The 24,471-nt window shown below is 46.6% G+C and overlaps 2 protein-coding genes across 3 annotated transcripts in view; one reads left to right on the top strand and one right to left on the bottom strand.

Moving 5' to 3' along the window:
* The first annotated feature begins 1,536 nt into the window (after positions 1–1,536).
* LOC133118930 (aldo-keto reductase family 1 member B1-like) lies at positions 1,537–11,699 on the top strand. 2 transcript variants are annotated; one of them, XM_061229233.1, is made up of 10 exons: positions 1,537–1,686; positions 3,085–3,252; positions 5,224–5,340; positions 5,620–5,697; positions 6,176–6,298; positions 6,699–6,805; positions 6,891–6,972; positions 8,084–8,167; positions 8,908–8,990; positions 11,433–11,699. In XM_061229233.1, the coding sequence occupies exons 1-10, from the start codon at positions 1,621–1,623 to the stop codon at positions 11,473–11,475; spliced, it is 951 nt and encodes a 316-aa protein (XP_061085217.1). In that variant the 5' UTR covers positions 1,537–1,620; the 3' UTR covers positions 11,476–11,699. The 2 variants fall into 2 exon arrangements, with proteins under 2 accessions (XP_061085217.1, XP_061085218.1); XM_061229234.1 differs by lacking the exon at positions 3,085–3,252.
* A 1,318-nt stretch (positions 11,700–13,017) lies between these two features.
* Positions 13,018–24,471, bottom strand: part of LOC133119291 (serine/threonine-protein kinase WNK1-like) — a 24,515-nt gene continuing 13,061 nt past the window's right edge. The window contains exons 13-22 of the mRNA XM_061229820.1: positions 24,349–24,403; positions 23,417–23,524; positions 20,713–21,353; positions 20,121–20,157; positions 19,698–19,768; positions 18,800–19,197; positions 18,235–18,425; positions 17,474–17,572; positions 14,835–15,013; positions 13,018–14,145 (exon numbers count right to left, since the gene is read on the bottom strand). Of these exons, the coding sequence (XP_061085804.1) occupies positions 13,657–14,145; positions 14,835–15,013; positions 17,474–17,572; positions 18,235–18,425; positions 18,800–19,197; positions 19,698–19,768; positions 20,121–20,157; positions 20,713–21,353; positions 23,417–23,524; positions 24,349–24,403 (2,268 nt within the window). The 3' untranslated portion in view covers positions 13,018–13,656. The remainder of the gene's footprint in view (positions 14,146–14,834; positions 15,014–17,473; positions 17,573–18,234; positions 18,426–18,799; positions 19,198–19,697; positions 19,769–20,120; positions 20,158–20,712; positions 21,354–23,416; positions 23,525–24,348; positions 24,404–24,471) is intronic.

Here is a 24,471-nt window from a genome sequence, read left to right as displayed (position 1 = left end):
CACGGCACAGATTCTGAAGGTAGGGCACAGCCAAACAACCCATTCAAATATATTTGCAAGCCAAAAGAGCTTTGCTCTATTACCAAAGCACTTGTAGACACGTGTCGGATGTCTGGGAATAAAGCCCAAAGCAACAGCAACAGCCCACCGCCCCCTGCATACATACACACACAAAGTGTCTCCAACACACAGCCACGTACAAACACACAGAGCCACGTACAAGCACACAGAGTGACGTACACACACACAAAGCCACGTACACACACACAGAGTGACGTACACACACACAAAGCCACGTACACACACACAGAGTGACGTACAAATACACAGAGCCACGTACACACAGATCCACCTCTCCCCATCTACCACGTCTGTAACTGACCTGTGGATCCACCTCTCACCATCTACCATGTCTGTAACTGACCTGTGAATCCACCTCTCCCCATCTGCCACGTCTGTAACTGACCTGTGAATCCACCTCTTTCCATCTACCACGTCTGTAACTGACCTGTGGATCTACCTCTTCCCATCTGCCACGTCTGTAACTGACCTGTGGATCTACCTCTTCCCATCTGCCACATCTGTAATCGACCTGTGGATCTACCTCTCCCCATCTGCCACGTCTGTAACTGACCTGTGAATCCACCTCTCCCCATCTGCCACGTCTGTAACTGACCTGTGGGTCCACCTCTCCCCATCTGCCATATCTGCAACTGACCTGTGGGTCCACCTCTCCCCATCTCCCACGTCTGTAACTGAGGTGGCTTCCAACTGACGCTCTCAATTTCTCTGTGTTTACGTCGTCTTTTCCTCGCCTATCCCGAACCAAGAAAGGGAGCAAGAAAAAGAAAAAAGAGGAGAAGAATAAGGGATTGGACTCAGCGCGCAGTGTCTGGAAAAGAGGAAGAAATGGCCGGGAGAGACCGAGAGAAGAACGATCAAAAGAACGGAAAGGTCGCCCCATCTTGGGCACGTTCAATCACGAAGCGTTTTCTGACATTCTCGGGAAAGCGTATGGTATCGCTCGACACAGGAACCGTAGCGAAGCGCTTTCCGATTGAACGTGCCCCTGGTTGAGAACCCACGCTGTGGGCGAGTCATGCCGATTCAAAGTTGAGCTGCAGAGACACACACCTGTCCACAGGACTCGCGCTGCACCATGCAAATGGCACCACGCATTCTGCCGGTTGTAGGAGGGAGATGACTTCAGGGCTGAGATTGAGGCAGCATTCTTCAACCAATTCTTCTATAGGGCCAGATGGGGGAGTGTCCTTGCTGAAGAACAAATTAAATGTGTTCATTGTCATATAGCTTTTTCTTGTCTTTTCTGGTAATTTTGTTGTTCAGGAAACTTAGAAATTAGTTTTAAATATATCTTATAATAATAATAATAATAATAATAATAATAATAATAATAAAAATAAATGGATGTGAAGTTTCACTAGGGGATTTGCTTATGGAAATAGTCAGATGACCTCTAAAGTCCAATGAGCGTGCAAGGCTGCCAGCGCTCTCCATATGGCCAGAAATATGATACATGTGCGGTCGTGTCTGTGAGCTCCGTCACAATTAAATGAACACAGGCCTCGTCGGTTCAGGTCGCTCTCCTGGAATTTAACTATGGCCTTGAGCGTCAAACTGAACACCGGGGCAAACATTCCGATTGTCGGTCTCGGAACATGGAAGGTTGGTCCGTTTCCAAGTTTGAAAGTCGTCCGGCCGCTTTGGGAAAACCTACAGTGCCAATGTAACTAACTGTAACTGTAACCGTATCTGGGTTTACATTTTTTTTAAAATAACTCGCATGTTTTTGCGAATGGTTGGCTTTTATACGGGTTGCATGTACACATTAGCTGCTGTCCCGGTCCACTCCATCGCTTTTCGAGAGAAACATTGCCGCGTTGACTGAGTGACACTTCGCAGGTGGTAACTGCAAAATTCGCTGTGCTGCGACAGAAGCGAAACCAGGGATTTAGCCGAAAGAGTTGACCAGTGGAGTAACGTAGGCTGTGCACGTCCACTGGCATACATTAATGAAGTTGCTAACATGAATTCATTGATGTATAAGTTAGTTTGTTTCATTAGTTCATATATTTGTTAAGAACTAACATATTACTTATACTGTAGCAAATTTGGATAAACTCATAGTAAACCGTTCGTTCTTTAGTTTATGCCAATGCGTGTAAACTTATTGTAAGGATCTTTTCAAGAATGTAACACTGATTTCGTTTTTGGGCGGGGTTGCTTGCAGTGAACAATGTCACAATGAAATAGATCCTTGTGCGTTTCTCTGTTTTTGTAAGGCTGGCCATAGTTTTTTTTTTTTTTAGCTTTTTATCGGTGCAAAACGAAGACGAGTGGTATTGGTTTCGCTCGTGCTGAAAGTTTTTTTCTCCTGCTGATGGTCTTACGTAAAATCGGGCCGTTTGTGTGCGACTTGTGCAGATTAACTGGAGGAGATGAGCCCACCGAACCTCTCCCTCCGCCGGGAGCCACAGATCCGCCTCGATACATAAGGGACGGTTGATGGTCCCTTATTTAGCTCTGTGATTATTATAATTAATCTGCAGTCATAACAAACTACAACGCCCTGTTCAGGTGGGTTCACCGGCCCACTCTGAAATCAAATGGGTTAAAAACAGCATATGACGTCTCGATTTAAGTCTGGTGCAATTGATCCAACCAAGAGGACCGGGTTTGCACTTTGAGAGTATTTAACAGGTTTCAACCTCAGTAAAGCATAGAGAAGTACCAATATGAAGGGGCTCCACCCAAATCACACAGGGTTTCGGCTTCGGTTGAGAAACTTGAGAATTTAGTTGGGTTTTAATAGGGGCTCAAAGCAATCATAAAGCAGTCATTTTGATTGGTTGAAAGGTTCTTTTATTTATGCAGGGACAGTGCACATTAATCAACATTTCAGTTTCCACATCAATGTAAATGTGCAGTTAGCTAATTCTCATCTGTAGTCCCTGGGCAAGTTGTTGCGACAAATTAGTATAAGGTCGAGAGTGCTATATGGTACTCTTGGGAAAGGGTGAACACTTCTGGGAGTCCAATGGCTGTTTCTTGTCTGCCACGCAGTCCGCTCCTGGGAAAGTGACAGAGGCGGTGAAGGCGGCCATCTTGGCAGGATACCGGCACATCGACGGCGCCTACGCCTACGAGAACGAGCCGGAGGTCGGAGAGGGTATCCAGGCCATGGTCAGGGACGGGGTGGTGACTAGGAAGGAGCTCTTCGTGGTCAGCAAGGTTCGGACAGGAGCCGCTGAGATGGGAGTCCGGGGAATCCCTGGGCTGCGATCGGTTGTCCTGATATCCCAGATCCAGGCTCCAAACTGCACAAAATGGCGGCGCCGGTAGACTTGACTTCCCGGGCTTCAAAGCGCTTTTCATCAGTCCAAGGATAGTCAGTGGGTGATGAAACGGGCACTTGGTCCAGATTTTTCTACAGTCTGGTCCAGCCATGGACTACACCACCATATTTTATTGATTATTTTACCCATTTGGTTCAGGAAATAAGGTAATTCATGAGACCAGGTGGTGTAGCGCACGGTTGGAGCAAATACCTGCAGACACTGCGGTTCGCGGGACCTGGAGTTGATTAGCCCGACCCTCGATACAGTATACAGCAGCGTCTTTGCATGCAAATAATAATAAAATATTACAGCAGTGGTGTGCAGCAAGGGCTTTGCCCATTTCTGGTTTCCCTGCCAACATCAGGCCTCAATGACGTAATTAGCCCACTGATGCTTATGGTCAGAAATTTGCGCTTCATTTCTCAATAACCAGAAATGTAAAGAGCGAGAGGATGGGAGATATTTTCATCCCAAATGCAACAGTCAAACAGGGAAACAGTTGACACCACAAATCCGCTCCATGCAAGACAGAACATTATTGTACATGCAGGGTTATATCATGTCCTCCCTCAGGAATCACAGGGATCTGAGCTGTTGAAGCTGCTTGCTAAGCGTCTGATACAGACATTTATCTCAGGCCCAATTCCAACTCAGAACAGAGGACTTGGATCCTTTATCCGGTCGCTCAGTCTTAATATCTGGTTAACAACAGCCTGTGCCATGCATGGAGTAGATTTCATAGACAACTTCAATCTAGTCTGGCTCCAAAATGGAGTTCTGAAACACGATGGCATTCATCCAAACTGGACTGGGACGCGGCTCCTTAGCAACAACTTATTAAACACAGTCCCATGGATGTTGATAACTAGCATATGCTAACATAGCTAACGTTAGCCGACATATTACAACTTTTTTCCGTTGGCCTCGAACGTCAGCCAACGTTGGCTGACAGTTTCGAAAGGTAATGTTGGTGCGCGTCAAACAAAAAAGGCTGCTGACCGGGGGAGGCGTAGAGAGAACACAAGTTGACAACTATTTACCTGTGACCTCTGTTCTACCCTGCCTTACTGACTGATGTCACCGGACATTTTCAAACGGCAACTGAAAACATAGCTTGTTTTTTTGTTTTTGTTAGTTTTTTTGTTTTTAACCGATTTCTTTGCCTGAATAATTTGTAAAGTGTAGCCTTCAGTGTTCGGTAGTCTGACGCGTAATTGTCTTTACATTGTATTGTTGTTCGAAACTCGGTGGTCTGTAAATTCATTAGACTTTTTTCCCTTTTATTTATTTTATTTTATCAACGTTTAGTATCATCAACGTCTTGTCATGATCATTCTTCCAAATTCAGTGCTGAATGTAAAGGACTTTGAGCTGCATTTTATGTACGGAAGGTGCTATACAGTATAAATAAAGCATATTATCATAATTATTATTATTATTGATAAGTGCATGAATCGCAGCCAATTGCCAGGATTGCAGAGCCTCAATCTCCATTAAACTAGGCAAAATAAAGTTGTTGACAGTTTGCTCAAATCTACCACAATTTAGATATTTACAAAGTAGATGAATACAGTATTTATACTCTTTAAACCAGGGATAGAGGGATAACATTATTGCGAAAAGGGGCCGGTGTGGGTTCAGTCTTCTGTTCTAACCAAGCCGTTCACACACCTGATTCTACTAAACAAGGTCCTGAGCAAAAACTCTCATGGTTGACTATTAGGATCAGGTGTGTAAGTGCCTGGTTGGAACCAAAAGCCTGCACCCACACAGGTCGATAGCATGACCCCTGCTTTTAACCAGTACCGTGTGTGTTTGTGTGATGGAGCTCAGTGAAAAACCTGACTAAAGTCTTCCACCACAGCTGTGGTGCACTTTCCATGACAGGGCTATGGTGAAAGCTGTATGTCAGAAGACGCTCAGTGACCTTCAGCTGGACTACCTGGACATGTACCTGATTCACTGGCCAATGGGCTTCAAGGTGAGCCAAATGCACCTGGAGCCAGGCCTTGGGACGAAATGCATTGAGGGAAATGTAGTCTTTTCCATTGCAAATTCAATTTTCATCCCATTGAAAAATGGCCCGGGGCAGAAAATTAAAGTACTTTTTCAGAAATAAAGGCCGCTACCCCGTTCTAGTGGTTAGTCTCATTTGGATAAAATTAGGCGGAGATTCTCTGTTCTCTCACAGTGAAATTTAATTCCGGCCGTTTGCATTTCCGAACCGGGATGGATGGATGATGCTTGTGTTCTCTTGCAGGCTGGGAACGAGCTCATGCCTGTGGACAGCCAGGGGTTAACGGTGTCTGATGGCACCAGCTTCCTGGACACCTGGGAGGTGAATATAAGAAAAGAACGGAAGCCATTTTGAATGCGATGGGACCTGTGGCTGAGGCTCAGGACATGTAGTAATAATAATAATAAAAATAATAATGTGTTATTTAGCTGATGTGTTTTATCCAAAGCAATGTACAGTTGATTAGACTGAGGGGCCAATCCCTCCTGGAGCAATGCGGGGTTAAGGGCCTTGCTCAAGGGCTCAATAGCTGTGCAGATCCAAGGCTTGAACCACCAACCTTCTGGGTCCCAGTCAATCACCTTAGCCACTAGGCTACAGGTTCCCCATGTAATTATATCGCCATAAACAAAAGATAAAAAAAAAACGGTGTCTGTTACTCTGGGGGTAAAACGGTGTCTTTTACTCTGGGTGTAAAACAGAGTCTGTGACTCTTGGTGTAAAACAGAGTCTGTGACTCTTGGTGTAAAACAGAGTCTGTGACTCAGGTGTAAAACCGTGTCTGTGACTCTTTTCCGAGGGGATGGAGGAGCTGATCGACCTGGGACTGGTCAGAGCCATCGGAATCTCCAACTTCAACCGGCAGCAGATGGAGGAACTGCTGAACAAGCCAGGCCTCAAACACAAACCAGCCACTAATCAGGCACATTAAACCCCGAACACTGCACACTGCACACTGCGTGCGTGTAATGGCCAACCCTGTTCCTGGAGATATACCAAGATCCCCTGTAGGTTTTCATTTCCACCAATTCAGCATACCCGATTCTACAAATTAGCAGCTCAACCTCTCTAGCTGTTGAATGAGGTGTGGCTTTGTTAGGGTTGGAGTGAAAACCTACAGGACGGTAGATCTCCAGGAACAGGATTGGGGAGCCCTGCTCTAGCTGTTGAATGCATTTTGTGCGTTTTGTGAGGGTTGGAGTGAGAACCTACCCCCAGAAAGAGGGTCGGGTAGCCCTGGTGTTGGGTGTGTGTGTGGGTGTGTGTGTGTGTGTGAGGGACAGAGAGAGAAAGTTCTAGAACTAACCGCACCCTCCCTGCAGATCGAGTGCCACCCGTACCTGACCCAGGAGAAGCTGATTGACTACTGCCACTCTCAGGGCATCAGTGTGACAGCCTACAGTCCCCTAGGCTCCCCAGACAGGCCATGGTGAGAACAGTCAGTATGGGGAGGGGGGGGTGGAGCTTTCTGCAGAGGGGGGGGGCAACAAGCATCTCTCTCTCTCCATCTTTAGGGCCCAGGCCAGCGAGCCCTCCCTCCTGGAAGACCCCCGTATCCAAGCCATCGCCGACAAACACCGGAAGACCCCAGCACAGGTACACGATAACGCAGGGATCTTCAAACTACCAAGGCTGGGTGTTTGTTTTTTTTTTGGACACATTTTTTTCAGATGCATTTTGTGACTGCGTGAGACGCACTGTGGAGACCAGATTTGCAGGAATGTAAGAGTCTGCGAGCAGGTTTTTACATTATTGGCATTTGGCAGACGCTCTTATCCAGAGCGACGTATAACAAAGTGCATACCCATAACCAGGGATAAGTTCGCTGAAAGGCCCTAGAGGGAAGTACAATTTCAATTGCTACCTGTACAACAAAGATAAGGACGAGGGCCCTTTTTTTTTTTGAGAACAAAGAAACAAACAGAGCAAAAGTGACCAAAGTTAACTATCCAAACACTGCTTACTTAGCCAACTAAGAATACCGATACACAAAGCAAGTCACAGAGACAACAATTAAGGTTCACAGGGAGGTAGGGAGGGATGGGGAGAGGTGCTGCTTGAAGAGGTGTGTCTTCAGCTTGCGCTTGAAGGTGGGGAGAGATTCTACAGTTCCGACCTCAACGGGGAGTTCGTTCCACCACCGAGGAGCCAGAACAGACAGTAGTCGTGAGCGTGGAGGTTCGGAGAGGGGGAGGCGCCAAGCGGCCTGTGGAGGCTGAACGAAGGTTTACACTGCGGTCCCAGATTAACAGCTTTATTAAAGACCTCTAAGGAAGACGTGCCACGATCAGAGCCAAAACGACCCTATCTTTCTCCCCATCCTGTGTAAAAATGCCAAAACTACACCTCTCCAACTGCCAAAACTAAACCTCTCCAACCACTACCCTGCTGGAAAAAAAAACAGCTCAAGCTAGTTTTGAAACCGCTGGTAGCTGGTTGGCCAGTTCAGACCAACTCCATACTGAATATGGTTTGACCAGCTCAAGCTAGGTTTTGAAACAGTTGGTCAAGCTGGATTTTACAGCAGGGCTGGAATGTGTAATGTGTGTGTGCAGAATGATTGTACTTTGTATGTGTGTGTTTGCGTGTCTGTGCTCAGCTGTATTTTACAGCAGGGTAAGGATGAGTGATGAAGAGTAAGTTTACCTGCGTAAAACCCCACAGCTTAACCCTTTGAGGATGCGTTTTTCCGGGTTTTCCCCATCAGGTCTTGATTCGCTTCCACATCCAGAGGAATTTGATCGTCATTCCCAAATCAGTCACACCTCAGCGCATCCAGGAGAACTTCCAGGTAACCTGTCCAACTCCAGTGGAGAGAGACGCCATTTTAGACGCTAACAGTAATTGCAATTTCTGAAGTATATCCAGTTTTCAGTTGGCTAAAATTATACGTTTATGTAATGTCTGATGAGTGACAGTTGGCCTTCTTAATGACACATTGATATAAACATGTTCTTGTTGGAATTAATATTCTTAATGAATTTTCAAAGACTTCATCAGACTTTATCTCTGGCATTTCATCTCAGAGTATGTACTTGGGTTCAGTATGTGTAGCTGTTTTCTGAGTGTGTGAGTGTGTGAGTGTATGTGAGTGTGTGTGTGTGAGTGTATGTGAGTGTATGTGAGTGTATGTGAGTGTGTGTGAGTGTATGCGAGTGTGAGTGAGTGTGTGTGTGAGTGAGTGTGTGTGTGTGAGTGTATGTGAGTGTGTGTGTGAGTGTATGTGAGTGTGTGTGTGAGAGGTATGTGAGTGTGTGTGAGTGTGAGTGTGTGTGTGTGTGTGTGTGAGAGGTATGTGAGTGTGAGTGTGTGTGAGTGTGTGTATGTGAGTGTGTGTGAGAGTGTGTGTGAGAGTGTGTGTGAGAGTGTGTGTGTGTGTGTGTGAGTGTATGTGAGAGTGTGTGTGTGTGTGTGTGTGTGTGTGTGTGAGTGTATGTGAGTGTGTGTGTGTGTGTGTGTGTGTGTGTGTGTGTGTGTGTGTGTGTGTGTGTGTGTCCGTGGGCTCAGGCGGCTCTGTGTGCTCCTCTGCAGGTGTTTGACTTTGAGCTGAGCGAGGGGGACATGCAGACCCTGCTGGGTCTGGACCGCGGCTGGCGGTGCTGCCCCTTCCCCAGGTCAGTCCCGGGCCGGCTCGTCCTTCTGCCAAAACCAGGGCCCTTAAATCACGCATTCCCCCTGTGTAGCCATCGCACACAGTACGGGGGCTGAATCCATCGTAACTCACGGACAGAGCGGTCACTCGCAGAGTGAGAGGCGGTGCCGATTCTAGGGGCCCACAGCAGGATTTGGCCTACAAGAATTCCAGTAGGATCGGGGGCCCAGAGCAATAGTCTTTCGAGCGGGCCCAGAAATAGCTAGTGGCCAAGGTTCATGACTGGGAAGCGTGGTTCCAGCCCCGGTGTAGCCACGATAAGAACCACACAGCTGATGTGCACTTGAGCCCTTGACTCACTCCGTGCCATGGAATTCTAGAACGCAATCTAGAACGTTGTTAGTTGGGGCCCAATCGGGGCCCCTGGGACTTATTACATCGCATTACACTACACTACACTACACTACATAACATTACACTACACTACATTACGTTACATTACATTACATTACATCACATTTTACAAACCCCCAGGGACACATGCTAACATTACATTACAATACACTGATGGAATTTGGCAGACGCACTTATCCAGAGCGACGTACAACAAAGTATGTGAGTGAGTTAACCCCACATTGCTCCCCTGCTCAGCCTGATCAACTGTAAATCACTTTGGATAAAAGCTGAATCAGAAATTTTTTGTTATTCATTATCGTAACTCCTAGCTTACTTCCAGGCTCAGTGGAGTAGCTCTTGCATGACGAGACAGGGGAAATCCTGCAGACCAGAGCCATTCCTGCTCCTTTGATTCTACGGCCAATTATGTGTCACTATGTGAGGATGCTAGCTACGCTTAGCACTGGAATGGCCAGGGTGTCATACCAGACCCCTGGGGCACGCCGCACGCTGAAATCCAGCATTCTACGCAGATACATTACATACCATTCAGGGCAGTGAGCTCTATGTGGACTTTTACAGAAATATAATGACAACATACACCTCTTTTTATGTTAAGCATTTATGACCATTTTTATGTTTGGGGTCAAATTGTTTAAATAAATGCCAAAAATTACCACAAAAGAAAAATGGCCACTGTGTCGCGGTCTTATTGTCTCCCAAATGACTGGCCTTTTATCCACAAATATGAAGAATCTGTGAGAAACATCTCACAGAGCCTGAGGTACAGGAAGTGAAAGTTTGGCACCTGTGTGGGGGCCACCGGAATCATCCACAAACAAATATGAGATAAAAATGTAAATGGTTGTATATTTTCTGACATTTTACACAGGTACACAGAGGGTCAAAATAAGCTGTACAACATGCAAAATTGGTCCAGGACTTCTGGAAACATAGCATTGTATTTCTTGCATGTTTTCTATTTAATCCAACCAAAATAGAAAATAAAAAATATCATACAGTGTCAAGATTTTAATGTCAAAAACGATGGGGTCAAATTGACCCCAAACATAATATGAGGGTTGACCAGATGCTAAAGTCCATACACTGGTTACCAGTTCGTTTTAGTACTGATTTTGAAGTTGTTTTTACAAGTTTACGGGCTGTATGGTCTTCCACCTGGCTACAAGTATGAAATGCTAGTATAAACCAGGGCTCTCAGATCCTCTCAGTGATCTTTTAATGGCCCTGAAAAGTAGAACACAAACCTTCTGCGAGACAGAATTTAGTAGCCATGTGCCTTGTCGCTGGAACAACCGAAAATCTTCACACTTTTGAATGGAAGTTCAAAGCTTACCTTTTTCCTCTGGCTTTTATTTAGTGTCTTTGTTTTATGATAACCATTTTATTTAGTAATTTTTTGGGGGGATTTTATTTGTGAACTTTAATTTATTTAATCCATCTTTATTTATTTCCGCGTTCTTTATTTTGACGTCTTAAAGGTTTATTCGAGATTTTGATGTGTATTAGTTTTATTGTTTTACCTTGTTTGTAATTGATCACATTGCATTTGCTTGTACGAAAAGTGCCATACAAATAAAGTTTGATGGATTGATGGATTGATAAATATATTTCACAGCAGAGCGTTGAAAAAATCTTTATATGAAAGTTGCAATAATTATATTATCATAGTGGTTAAGGTACGTGACTGGGACCTGCAAGGTCGGTGGTTCGATCCCCGGTGTAGCCACAATAAGATCGGCACAGCCGTTGGGCCCTTGAGCAAGGCCCTTAACCCTGCATTGCTCCAGGGGAGGACTGTCCCCTGCTTTGTCTAATCAACTGTATGTCCCTTTGGATAAAAGCTAAATGACTTGTAATGTCTATCATTAAGTGCTGCAGTTACTTGTTGAAATATTGGATTTCCAAGTGGTTTTTAGAACTCAGTGTGTGTGTGTGTATGTGTATGTGTATATGAGTGTGTGTGTGTATGTGTAGGAGTGTGTGTGTGTGTGTGTGTTTCTGTGTGTGTAACACCTTCCCCCTGTTCTTGTCTTTATCCCCACAGCTCAGCGAAGCACAAGGACTATCCGTTCAACACCGAATTCTGAGGCTGCTATCACGCCTTTAACCGTGAAATAACGAGCAGGAAGTGCATTGCGGAATGCCCACCAGACCTGTCATAACAGACAGCCCAAAATGACAGAAAACTACAAACCCCAGAAACTACAAAACTCAGGTTGCATTATTGTACTTAGCAGCAAGTGGTCATTATTTTCCACAACCATGCAATTTAAACATGATCCAAGCAGAATAATAAATTATATATCCGGTTCATTGTCATTCTTGGCTTTGAATTATGTACATTACGAATGCAATGCCCGTGTTCTAGGCACTACAAATCATATTTGCAAGCCAAAACAACATGGTCCCGTAGTGTAAATAAATATCCACAAGGTGGTGCTGTGTTCCTTGTTTGAAGGCCATGAATGGTCATAACCTTCTATATACACACTCAGTGATCACTTTATTAGGTAGACCTGTACACCAGCTTAGCTTATTAATGCAAATATTTAAATCAGCCAATCAAGTGGCAGCAACTAAATGCATAAAGGCATGCAGATGTGGTCAAGAGGTTCAGCTTTTTCACACCACATGGGGAAGAAATGTGATTGAAGTGACTTTGACCGTGGAATGATTGTTGGTGGCAGACAGGGTGGTTTGAGTATCTCAGAAACTGCTGATCTCCTGGGATTTTCATGCACAACAATCTCTTAGAGTTTGCAGAGAATGGTGTGAAAAACAAACATCCAATGAGCAGCAGTTCTGCAGACAAAAACGCCTTGTTAATGAGACGTCAGAGGAGAATGTCCAGACTGGTCAAAGCTGACAGGAAGGTGACAGAAACGCAAATAACCACACATTACAACAGTGGTATGCAGAAGAGCATCTCCGAACAGACAACGCATCATGACTCTTAAGTGGATAGGCTACAGTAACAGAAGACTAAAAGGTACAATAGGTAATTTTGGACTTCTAACGGTCAAGAGAGGAATTGCAGCGACAAACACCCTCAAACCACAACACTGTTCATCCCCCTGCCCCCTTCTCTGTGAACGCGCTGACGTTGAAACGCCAATGGCTGTGGCAATTAGAACGAAATTTTAAACCAATGAGCTTTAATTACTGTACAGCTGTACAATGTTTTGGCTCAGATTGCTGGCCCGTTCAACTGCATATTTTGAAACACAAATTGAAGGACGATAAACACAGGCAGAATTTGAGTCAACATGTCAGTGAGCCTTTTTCAGTGATAGGAACGGATTTACAATGGTTTTGTAACAATGTTAACACAAAGATCTTACTTATTGTACCTTTACGTCTAAAGACTAAGTCTAATAAATACCTAATATAGTGCTTACAGTGTATTTCTCAATGTCATTACGAAACAAAATGCACCTAGTGGACACTTTTCACACTGCAGGACCACATTCATTTGATTTGCAAATGTGGGTTAGTGTAAAAAGGGTCCCATAGGTGACGCTGTTCCTTCACGACCATTCTACAGTTGATGCCATTAAATTACTGAATTATTCGACTTGCGATCATGTAGTGCGATATAAGTATTTAAAAATGATCACAGTAATATAAAGTGTGTGTAACCCAGAAAATATTTATTACATCTGAACGGCTAAAACGTCATTTATTAATATGGATTTGTTCAATATTTAAAATATAAACATATATATTTAAATTTAACTCAGAACATCCAGATCTCCTTCAAAGACCCCAGTCTGGACTTGTAAATTGGCTTCATTTACAAATGGAAGATAACTCGATATCAACAAGCACGAGTTGGTTTTGATGAATAATTTCTCAGATGAAAAACACGTTAAGGTTAAAACAAAAAAAATTCTGTATACAGAATAAACAAAAAACAGTATACAGAAGATAACAGAACTGTATTCATCTGGAAATAAAGAAATAGCGCTTGCCTAAGAAATGACAATTATCTAAGTATAATAGAAGTTCCATTAATGAAGTTACATGATACAATTATATCATGTCAACATTAATATGAATAATCAGCATTTCAACATCATAAACTGATGTTATACTTCTGAACAGAATACATTCTGCATTCAGGCTCTTCACAACTGCTCTCAGAACTAGAAAAGATAATATTTTTTACGCATAAATATGATTTATTGAGGATATTGTCTGTGTGGTTGGTAAAGCCTGCATACACAGGGCCTGTGCTATGTGGCAGTAGGGAGGGGCGGGGCCGGTTGCTACGTGGGCCGGGGGGCGGGTCCCTGGTTGCCGGGGGGCTTGAGGCTGAGGCCCAGCAGGGGGGCGGGGTTTGAGGGCGGGGACAGCGTGCCTGGTTGGACGTGTCCTGTGTTTGTGGGCGGGGCCAGGAGGCCCGGCTGGGCGTGTCCTGTGTTTGTGGGTGGGGCCAGGAGGCCCGGCTGGGCGTGTCCTGTGTTTGTGGGCGGGGCCAAGAGGCCCGGTTGGACGTGTCCTGTGTTTGTGGGCGGGGCCAGGAGGCCCGGCTGGGCGTGTCCTGTGATTGTGGGCGGGGCCAGGATGCCCGGCTGGGCGTGTCCTGTCCACTGGGCGGCGTAGGGGGCGGGGTGGTACCCAAACTGCAGCTGGGGCCCGAGGGATCCCTTGCGGGCCCCAAATGAAGAGGAGGGGCCACTCTGGGAGGGTCCCAGGCCGGAGGACAGCTGCCCTGGAGCCGAGAACGTGCGCCCCCCACTGGACAAAGTGGAGACCTGCAGGCGGAGAGAGTGCGCTTTATCAGACCTACACCTGTGGGCTCATTCCAATCACTTCTTTTTCTTTCCTTTTCTCTCCTCCTCGCTCCAGCCATCGGGGGAGGCTGGGAAGAGTGGCGAGGAAAAGAAATGAAGACGGGAAAATGGAGAGACACGTGAATCAGGCGGAGTGTCCTCGCTCCCACAGACGAAGCGGGCGTCAGTTACGGACGCGGCAGACGGGGAAAGGTGCGTCCGCAGGTCGATCATTTACACGTCATGCTTTTCGGAAAAAATACCACCGCGAAGGACGCGCTGAGGTTCTCTCGCTCCTATCGTCCATTTCTTGCTCCGAGTAGGAGCATTTAAACGGGTTGGAAAGTCCTTAAAGATGGCGGACCTTGACCGATTTCCGGGTAGGGAGCGAGGTCAGGAAAAGGGAGGAGAGAAATAAGTGATTGGAACCAGCCCCTGGTGTCGCCTCGAAAGAGTCTAAATATTTTGAGAAAGCATTTGGCCGCCCAGCCTGGCCTGCACCCAGACGGCGGCTCGAGGGAGGAGTCAGGATCAGGGGGAGGAGCCAGGGGGAGGGTCAGGGGGAGGAGCCATGGTCAGGGGGAGGATCCCGGGTCAGGGTCAGGCAGAGGAGCCAGGGTCAGGGGGAGGAGCCAGGGTCAGGGGGAGGAGCCAGGGTTACATGCTCTTACATTGGGCTGCAAGGGCTGGCGGGAGCCCCTCCTGCTCTGCGATTGGCTGATGGCGTCTCGGGCCCAGTTGTCCACCAGCTGATGCAGGTCGTCAGTGAAGGTCCCTGTGCAGGACCGGTTCTGGTTCTGGTTCTGGCTGTTATGGACCGGGTCGCTGGCTGAGTGGGTACAGCTGGTCTCTAAGCAAAAGATAGACATTAGAGAGATAAATATATATATTTTTATTTTATTTATTTATCTTTACCACACATATTTCTTGATGTTAGCATAAATATAATATGATTTTTGTCATGTTATTTACAATCTTTACTTGTAATAAGTTTACTGTAAGTGTTCATGCTTGTGTTGTATATGTTCATGCATGTTACATTTTTGATTTCTATGAACAGTTTCATATTGTATTGTTTTGGCAATGTAGCTGTAGTTGTTCTGCCAATAAAGCAAATGAAATTGAAAAATTGAATTGAATTGAGAGGGAGAGATGTTTCACACACACTTTGGCTGCATTCATCCTTCCCTCAATTCTGATCAGTCTCCGTGTCTCTGCTGCTGAGAAGCACTCCCATAGGATGATGCTGCCATCTCACTCTCACACTCTCACACTCTCACACTCTCACACTCTCACACTCTCACACTCTCACACTCTCACACTCACACACTCACACACTCACACACTCACACACTCACACACTCACACACTCACACACTCACACACTCACTCACACCACATGTATGAATATCTCTGACAGGGACATAGACTTCACCGCCTTCGCTGGAAATTGGATTAAAAACTGGTTCTCATTGGTTTAATAAGTTAACTGTGGGGGAAAATGTTGGGAAATCCTCACTGGTCTCCATTTTCCATTCCCAGAAAGACATACTCGTCACCGCTTTCTGGAACTTTCTCCATGCCTCCCCCCATTGTCTGCTACGGGCCAAGAAGGAGGGTTTAATAGCGCATTCAACAGCAGGTTGTTTTGGAATGTTTTTTCAAAACTATAACTCCACAACTCAGTTACCAGCAGTGTTTCGTTAAAAGAGTAATTACACTCGCTGTTTCAGCCTGGCTCCGCCTTCTACACAATCTACACAAGACTGTATTGCGTTCTGGGGTGGGTAGAGTAAGGTATTCTCGAACCAATCAGGTGCCGGCGGTGTTCGGATTCGTGTTCATCCGGAACAGCCGGCTTTGCTGACTTTGAAAACGAGCCGTTAATTTAAACAGAATTTGTGGGTGTCAGAAATATTCCAGTACAAAGGTACCCTGAAACGGGTATGATGACATCTCGATTCGGGATTGCATTTTTCAAACTTAAAATGCAGCAGAACACACTTTTTGACCAGTTTTCTTAAACCAACATTATATTAATTCATACGATAATGGCAAGGATTAAAATGTTAAACATGTTCACAGCGAGAAAGAAGAATTTTGATCTGCAATTACCGTGAGCATTAGTGTTCAGTAAATTACATTACGTTACATTAATGGCATTTGGCAGGCGCTCTTATCCAGAGCGACGTACAACAAAGTACAAAGTTCATACGCATAACCAGGGATAAGTGCGCTGAAAGACCCTAGAGGGAAGTACAATTTCAACTGCTACCTGCACAACAAAGATAAGGACCAGGGCCTATTTGATCATCGGATTTTGAACATTTTTATAACACGCAAACGCAAACGCATGAATAAACAGCTTACCTAGCCAAACAAAACTAACAAAACTAGCAAAGGAATCATCCTGATGACATAGGAGTTAAGGAGATTCCAATCACACGTTTAGACCCCCCCCCCCCCACAGCTTAAACAGTTAAACAGTAAATCCCTAGTTTAACATTTTCTTGCCTGTTGCCCTGTTCGGAATGTTCAGAGAACCTGCAGTTGCATCACCTGCAAACTTTGCCCCTGACCTGACTGAGGAATGTCTTGCGCAACAGTACAGAGCAGTCTGCGGGGGCGCCCACGGACACCAGGAGACGCTGGGCGGCCTTTGCCTTTTTGTGTTAAAACACTGACCATTGCAAATCCCTTCCTATCACTGAAAAAGGCTCACTGACATTTTGGCGTGGAAGGGGGGGGGGGGGGGGGGTGTCAACCTCAGCGCGTTCACAGAGAAGGGGGAGGGATAAAGTGTTGTGGTTGGAAGGCGTTTGTTGCTGCAATCCCTCTCGTGACTGTTATAAGTCCGAAATTACCTATTGTACCTTCAGCATAACAAAACATAACGATGAGAACAGGCCATTCAGCCCAGCAATGCTCACGTTTTCCTACCCCTAAGTGTACCTACTGCGACTAAAAGCTAAACAGTATCCAGCTCTGTATCAAGCCTGGTCTTGAAAACCCCCAGTGTTTCTGCCTCCACTAAATGTCCTGGCAAGCTATTCCACACACTGACCACTCTCTGTATGAGAAAATGCTTTCACACATACATTCAACGTTTGGAAATAATCGACCAGCGAAGCCAAACTCCCCAGAGGGTGAGAGGGAGAGAGGATTTGTGCTCAATGGATGAGGGAATGAGGTGGGCTCTTTTGGGGCTCTTTTGGGGATCTTTTGGGGCTTTTCTGGGGATTGTCTGGGGATTTTTTGGGGCTGTTTTGGGGCTTTTTTGAGGCTGTTTTGAGGCTGTTTCTGGTCTTACCAGTCCCAGGGCTTGGCAGGCTGGTCACGGGAGCACACAGGTCCCCTGGAGAGGGGGGTAGGTCCAGGACTCCCACTGAGGAGGGGCTCTGTGCTAAAACTGAGCAGAAGCACACGTCACAGAGTCAGTCTGCGAGCAGCACGGATTGCACATCACTAAAATACTGGAAGACAATGAATCACACAAAAATTATTTGATGTTGTTCTGAGGAAACGGTTATGTCTATTGGCGTAGTGCAGGGCTGCCCAGCCCTGTTCCTGGAGATCTACCCTCCTGTAGGTTTTCACTCCAACCCTAACAAAGCACACCTCATTCAACATCTAGAGCAGGGCTGCCCAACCCTGTTCCTGGAGATCTACCCTCCTGTAGGTTTTCACTCCAACCCTAACAAAGCACACCTCATTCAACATCTAGAGCAGGGCTGCCCAACCCTGTTCCTGAAGATCTACCCTCCTGTAGGTTTTCACTCCAACCCTAACAAAGCACACCTCATTTAACAGCTAGAGCAGGGCTGCCCAAACCTATTCCTGGAGATCTACCGTCCTGCTGGTTTTCAACCTTATGCTTGTGGTCCTTTAACCCTTTCAGTCCCAAGAGTGACATATGGCACTCTAGACCTTATACCTTTTCAACCAATCAAATCATGACTGCTGTGCTATTGTTTTGAGCCCATATTAAAACCAGACTAAATTCTCAATTTTCTCGACCAAAGCCAGAAGTTTGTGTGGAGCCGCTCAGGGGCTCGATGCTAGTGTCAGTACCGGGGTCTGCCTGGAGGGGGCTCTTGCGGTTCAGCTTGCCGCTCTTGCTCTTTGGTGGCCTCCTCCTGTGGCTGGACAAGTACCCCATTGGAGAGGAGGCCAGAGAGGGCGGGGTCTTGCCCAGACGGACGAATAGGGCTTCAATCTCCTCCTTCTGCCGAGTGTGCAAGACCTGGATCTCCCGCAGGTGTCTGCGGAGGATCAATCAGAGAATCAGAGCGTATCCACAGCTGCCAATGAGAACCCAGGACAATTCACTCATGATTCAGTACATGGGGGGTTATTTCACAAAGCAGGATTACTGTTACTGAGCTGGATAACTACTAGTTCTGAACTTCTTCTACTTCGAGCTCCTAGAAGGAACATTAAAATGGGATGGGATGTCCTTAAAGATGGCGGACCTCGACCGATTTCCGGGTCAGGAGCGAGGGAAAGGAAGAAGAATTTGGAAAAAGTTGGAATCGGCCGTGTTTTTGCCGCCTGGTGCAGTTGACCCGGCTGACTCGGTACAGCCCTGCTTTGTGGACCAAGGGAACCCTGGGGAACGGGGATAGATGGTACGCACTTCTCCCAGAGGTGGTCCACCTGTCTTCGGAAGTCCTCGTCCTCACACTCGGAGTCACAGTCGCTGCTGGCGTGGCGGGCGGGGCGGCCCGGCACGGGAAGGGGGGCGGAGTCCTGCGCCCTGCTGACGGAGAAGCGCCCGACCCGGGCGTCGCCGTTGGCGACGGGCTGGGGCGGCGGCGGGGTTTTGACGCACGTGTCGCCACGGGGCGGGGGCCTGGGCGGGGCTGACGAGGCGTGTAGCGTGTTCTCGGGGCTGGAGATGGAGGAGGAGGAGGAGGAGGAGGGCGTGCGGGAGGAGGAAGAGTCGCTGCAGAGGGAGGAGTCTGGGGCCGAAGAGGCGGAGTCTGCAGAGGTGGGGTGGGTGTGGTTTTGGGGCTCTTCTGTTGCCACAGAGACCTGTAGGTAAAACAAGAGCATCAGTAACAAATAGAAACACAGGCTACAGTACTGTAACAGTGCACAGTCTAGCACAGGCTACAGTACTGTAACAGTGCACAGTCTAGCACAGGCTACAGTACTGTAACAGTGCACAGTCTAGCACAGGCTACAGTACTGTAACAGTGCACAGTCTAGCACAGGCTACAGTACTGTAACAGTGCACAGTCTAACACAGGCTACAGTACTGTAACAGTGCACAGTCTAACACAGGCTACAGTACTGTAACAGTGCACAGTCTAAGACAGGCTACAGTACTGTAACAGTGCACAGTCTAACACAGGCTACAGTACTGTAACAGTGCACAGTCTAACACAGTCTAACACAGGCTATAGTACTGTAACAGTGCACAGTCTAACACAGGCTACAGTACTGTAACAGTGCACAGTCTAACACAGGCTACAGTACTGTAACAGTACACAGTCCCCTCTCTGCTGTTCTCAGATCAGCTGACCCCTCACCTGAAACCGTCCAAGTTTGACTCCGCCTGTAGGGGGCACCCCCAATTCTCCCTCTGCAGCCAGAGGAGGTCCTGAAAATGTGTTAATATAGGAGCATTAACTAATTACTTACATCATTAATAATCATTTGTTATTAACACAATGTCCTTAAAACTAATTATCATACCAGGACATACTAGGCAATGGAAATGTGCAGAGTTAAAACCAAGGTACACCTAACTCCGACATAATAAACTCCGGTAAATGGAAATTAATTACTGATCCTGAGTTCATTAGCAACTAAACTGCAACTAAAGTGCCATTGTGGTTTCTCACATCTGTGAAAATACGGATGTTAGCTAACAAATCTAACATTTGAGCAGTTAAATGTGGCTCACGTATAGACCGGGGTCTATCAATAGAACAGGCTCTTGCAGCACCCACCTGTCTGTCCACCAGGGGCCACTGTTGTCACAGACACCTGCAAGAAGCGAGAAGCAACTTTATATGTATACATTCATTGTCTTGCTAATATCAGATATTTAAGCCAAGGAAAGCTATCAAGGTGAATGGTACCACTTGATGGTACAATATCAGTATCATTTTAAGGTCATTGGTGAAATCAGATGGTGTAGTGCATGGTTGGAGGGAATATTTGTTGTGGCACGTTTGGGAAGACAAAATTCGCTGTAGCATATTTGCGAATAGACGAGATTTGCCGTTGTGTTTGTTGTGAAAAGACAATATTTACTGGAGCGTGTTTTCTGTGAATAATCGATATTTACTGTAGCGAGTTTGTTGTGAATAGACGATATTTACTGTAGCGCGTTAGTTGTGAATAGACGATATTTACTGTAGCGCGTTAGTTGTGAATAGACGATATTTACTGTAGCGCGTTTGTTGTGAATAGACAATATTTACTGTAGCACGTTTGTTGTGAAGAGACGATATTCACTGTAGTGCATTTGATGTGAATAGACAATATTTACTATAGCGCGTTTGTTGTAAATAGACGAGTTCCGCATCCGGGACTCACCGGGACTTGGGCGGCGATGGGCGGGGGTTGGCCGGTGGGCGTGGCCTGTTCGGGGGTGGAGGCGGGGGTGGCGCTCGACGAGCTCAGGGACAGGGTGGTGGGGTGCGGGGGGGTGCGGTTGGAGGGGGTGGAGGCGGACGTGTCGGACGGGGCCGGGGCCGAATCACTGAAGAGGGAGCGGAGTTTCTTCTCCAGGGCCTGGATGTCATCCCTCCCTCCCGGCCGGCCCGCCTGCTCCCCCTCCCCCTCCCCGCCCTGCGGCACCGCCGGGGCGCCCGCGTTGGCTGCGGACGGCGGGGGCTGGGCGGAGTCTGAGCCGGGGGGCGGAGTCACAGACGAGGCTGCAGCTCCGCAGGGCGCGGCCGAACCTGCCGGCCCGTCAGGAAGTAAGGGCGGGGCTTCGGGCGGGGCAGAGGACGGCTCGGCTGCAGGAGTGCCTCCCTCCACCGCAGTAGAAGATGGAGTGGAGGATTCTGGGAGTGGGAGAGAGGCGGGAGGAGGGTGCTCCTCCTGGGCTTGCGGTAAGGGAGGGGGGGAGACCGCACCCCCACGGGGTGTGGTGCCAGGCTCCGCCTCCTCATTCCGCTGCGGATTGCCGGAGATGGCAGAGTCCGACAGGAGCAACGACGTCACTGGGGCTGCTGGGAAACAGAAATCACAGGTCAGCAATATGACCTCTGACCTTTCACCCCTAATGGTGCACAAGGGGACAGGATACGTTTCAGGGTTAAAAGAAATGTCGCGAGCTGCATTATGAACTGAGCCGTTGCCGTGGTGAACATACGTATACAGTTGCGCAGTGCTGTTACTATGGCTTCTGATAGGAGGACAGAATGGTGAGTCACCGATTGTTAAATACGTCACTCACTGCCCTTGGCGGGTGTCATAGCGGCTACCCACTGACTCAGAGCAAGAGCAAAAATATCTCTCAGATTGCTGCAGAACAACTTGCAGTGAACACTGTGTTCTAGCTAAAGCACAGAAAACATTTTGCATCATAAATGCAGCCGTGCTACGATGTCATCAAACAGCTCAAGATATGGTTTGACCAGCTCAAGCTATGTTCTGAAACAGCTGCTCAGACAAGCTACCAGCAGCTGGCTGGCCAGATTATGCCCAGCTAGCCTTGCAGGAAAGGAGGGGGAGGGTTACTTTAAAATTAATTATGCTTAATATTAACGAGGGTAATGCGTGCTTTCGTCAGGTCAGTTTGGCAGGTACAGGTCAAAATGTATATAAAATAATCTACCACAGTGTTAGATATTCACTGTATCTCATATACCTATCAATTTCACAGGTTTATGTTGTTCAACTAGTTAAAGTTAAAATGTTAGCCTCAAGTTAACTACACAATAGCAAATGTTATGAGCTAGCCAGACAGCACAGAAGCGTCCCCGTTAATTACCGGTAATTTGTAACGCCAAGTACTGTCAACAACATATTGCTTGCTTGTCAATGCAAGATGCCACGTTCTCGTCTCTCATCTCAATGCATCTACACTTAAATGAATGCCAACATTAATTTAATTTGCATTTAATTTGCATTAGCTAATAATAACGTTAACAGTTAATATGCAGCTAGCTAGCGGACTCAGGTGTCGGCCAAACGTTAAGCAAACGTTATCGCTAACCAAAATCAATCATGAAGCTACCAAACAAACCCGAACCTGATCAAACGTGATGACAGAATAAGATGTTTGCTTTTAACAATTAAACGTTACTGTGAAATTTCTGTTGAGAAAAGGAGGATTTACATTAATTTCAATTCTTAAACTCGTATTGAGGTAAGAAAAGTAAAAAAAAAAAAAAAAAAAACCCTGAGAAAGACGTTAAGATTTGTTGATGAGCCTACGATATGATGCATTATGTGAAGTATAAAAATATTGACGGTATTTCATGTATTGATATTTGGATTCGGTTATCAGGGCACGGGAAGTGAAGAGTATGGATATCTGTGGATAGTAATCTTATTTAAACATGCACAATAAATAAACTCCCCCACTTCAACTTATGGGAAGTAGCTCAATTAAAAACCAGCAAATACAATACACACCTATACACCTGCAGTAATTGCCCTGCATAACTGCCATTTTTGTTTCTGTACAATGGCAGACGGAAAGCTTCATAACAAAACAGTAACAGACACCATTTTACACCTTCACCACAGGTATGGACTTGTGTGGGTTTGACTTTGGTTTATTTACTTTTTTTTGCAATTATTTCCCATTTTGATGGACAGGGGCTGTCCACTGAGTTTGAATTTAATTCAAAAGTTGGTGAAACACGTTAAAGCTTCATTCAAAGGTGGAGGACATCTGCTGTTGGGAAGGGTTAGGTTGGCGGTGACACTTCGAAATGGCATAAGGCATTTGAAAAAAACGTACCTCTAAAACCTTTACTTAACCAGGAACAACCCATCAAGATGCGAGGGGGGGACCGAACATAAAGACACAAAGTTACCCCGACAAGACCGTTGCCAATCAAGTTAGAAACTACGAATGGGGAACGAGTCAGTAGTATAGCGGAGCAGAGGAGAGGTCAAAAACAGGAGCATACCTCAGTCACCGAGCCACCGAGTCGTGAGCAATATGTTTAAATGTTTAATGGGGCACAGGAATGTTAATGGGGTAATGATAAGTGACGCTGGCGTGTCTGTGAGGAGGTGAAACGGTTGGATGGTCAGACGCTGGTCGGTGGCGGGGTACCTGCGGCAGTTGCGGGTCGGCCGTGGCAGGGGTCCCGAAGCCGAGATTCTGGCACCGGACTGACGATGAACCTGCGGCCCGCAGAGTGCACCACCTGGGTGGGCACACCTGGGGGAGAGAAGGTTCCGGAAACCTCAAGATTACACACAGCAGGGGGGGGTTTAGTGCCAAGCACCATCGTATCCCGAAACTAATCCGGCCTGTAGAATCACAGACTAATGCAACTTAGTTCCTTTCACTAAACCATGTTGCTTTGTCCACCTTCTTAAAGCTTTTGTAAAGTATTTATCCCTTTGAAGATTATCAGTATTATCAATTTATCCTTTAATTGCCTCTAAACTTGTGGATTAAGTTTAGAAAAAGCATTTTTATTATAACATATCATACTGAAACATAACGATGAGAACAGGCCATTCAGCCCAGCAATGCTCACGTTTTCCTACCCCTAAGTTTACCTACTGCCTAAAAGCTAAACAGTATCTAGCACCGTATCAAGCCTTGTCTTGAAAACCCCCAGTGTTTCTGCCTCCACTACATGTCCTGGCAAGCTATTTAACAGAGTGATCACTCTGTGTGGAATAAATACTTCCTAATGTCTGTGCAGAATTTATGCTAATGTCCATATATGCCCCCTTGTTTAGTTCATTAGTTTAGTTGGAACAGGACCAACGCACATTATTGAACATTACTGTACATGTGCCAGCTGGCCCATTTCCAACCGTAGCCCCTGGGCAACTTGATGCGTGCGTACGTGTGTGCGCGTACGTGTGTGCATGTGTGTGCGTACGTGTGCACGTACGTGTGCGTGTGCGTACGTGTGTGTATTTGAGTTCCGATCAAACTCACCCTGGAAAAAATAAACTATGAATTAACTGTGGTGCTTGAGGACTTTGATTTCAGGTTTTTTTGGGTTCTGAAACGACCCGTTTTACCTGTCTGGCGAGGGTCAGGGGTCGCGGGCATGTCCTGTGCGCTGCAGCTCCCCGCCTGCGGAGGAACGGCCAGGTGAGTTTCTGGGGCGGAGCGGTGCTCGGCCTCACCGGGCGAATGCCGGC

This window comes from Conger conger, chromosome 19, assembly GCF_963514075.1.
Source record: "Conger conger chromosome 19, fConCon1.1, whole genome shotgun sequence".
Classification (NCBI taxonomy): Eukaryota; Metazoa; Chordata; class Actinopteri; order Anguilliformes; family Congridae; genus Conger; species Conger conger.
This window is presented reverse-complemented; position numbering and strand designations above follow the sequence as displayed.

Excerpts from the sequence above, each read along its gene's own strand:
- LOC133118930 (XM_061229233.1), top strand. The coding sequence starts at position 1,621 with ATGGCCTTGAGCGTCAAACTGAACACCGGGGCAAACATTCCGATTGTC. Across the intron at positions 3,253-5,223 it reads AGCTCTTCGTGGTCAGCAAG|CTGTGGTGCACTTTCCATGA; the intron begins GTTCGGACAGGA and ends CTTCCACCACAG. Across the intron at positions 6,806-6,890 it reads GGCTCCCCAGACAGGCCATG|GGCCCAGGCCAGCGAGCCCT; the intron begins GTGAGAACAGTC and ends CTCCATCTTTAG.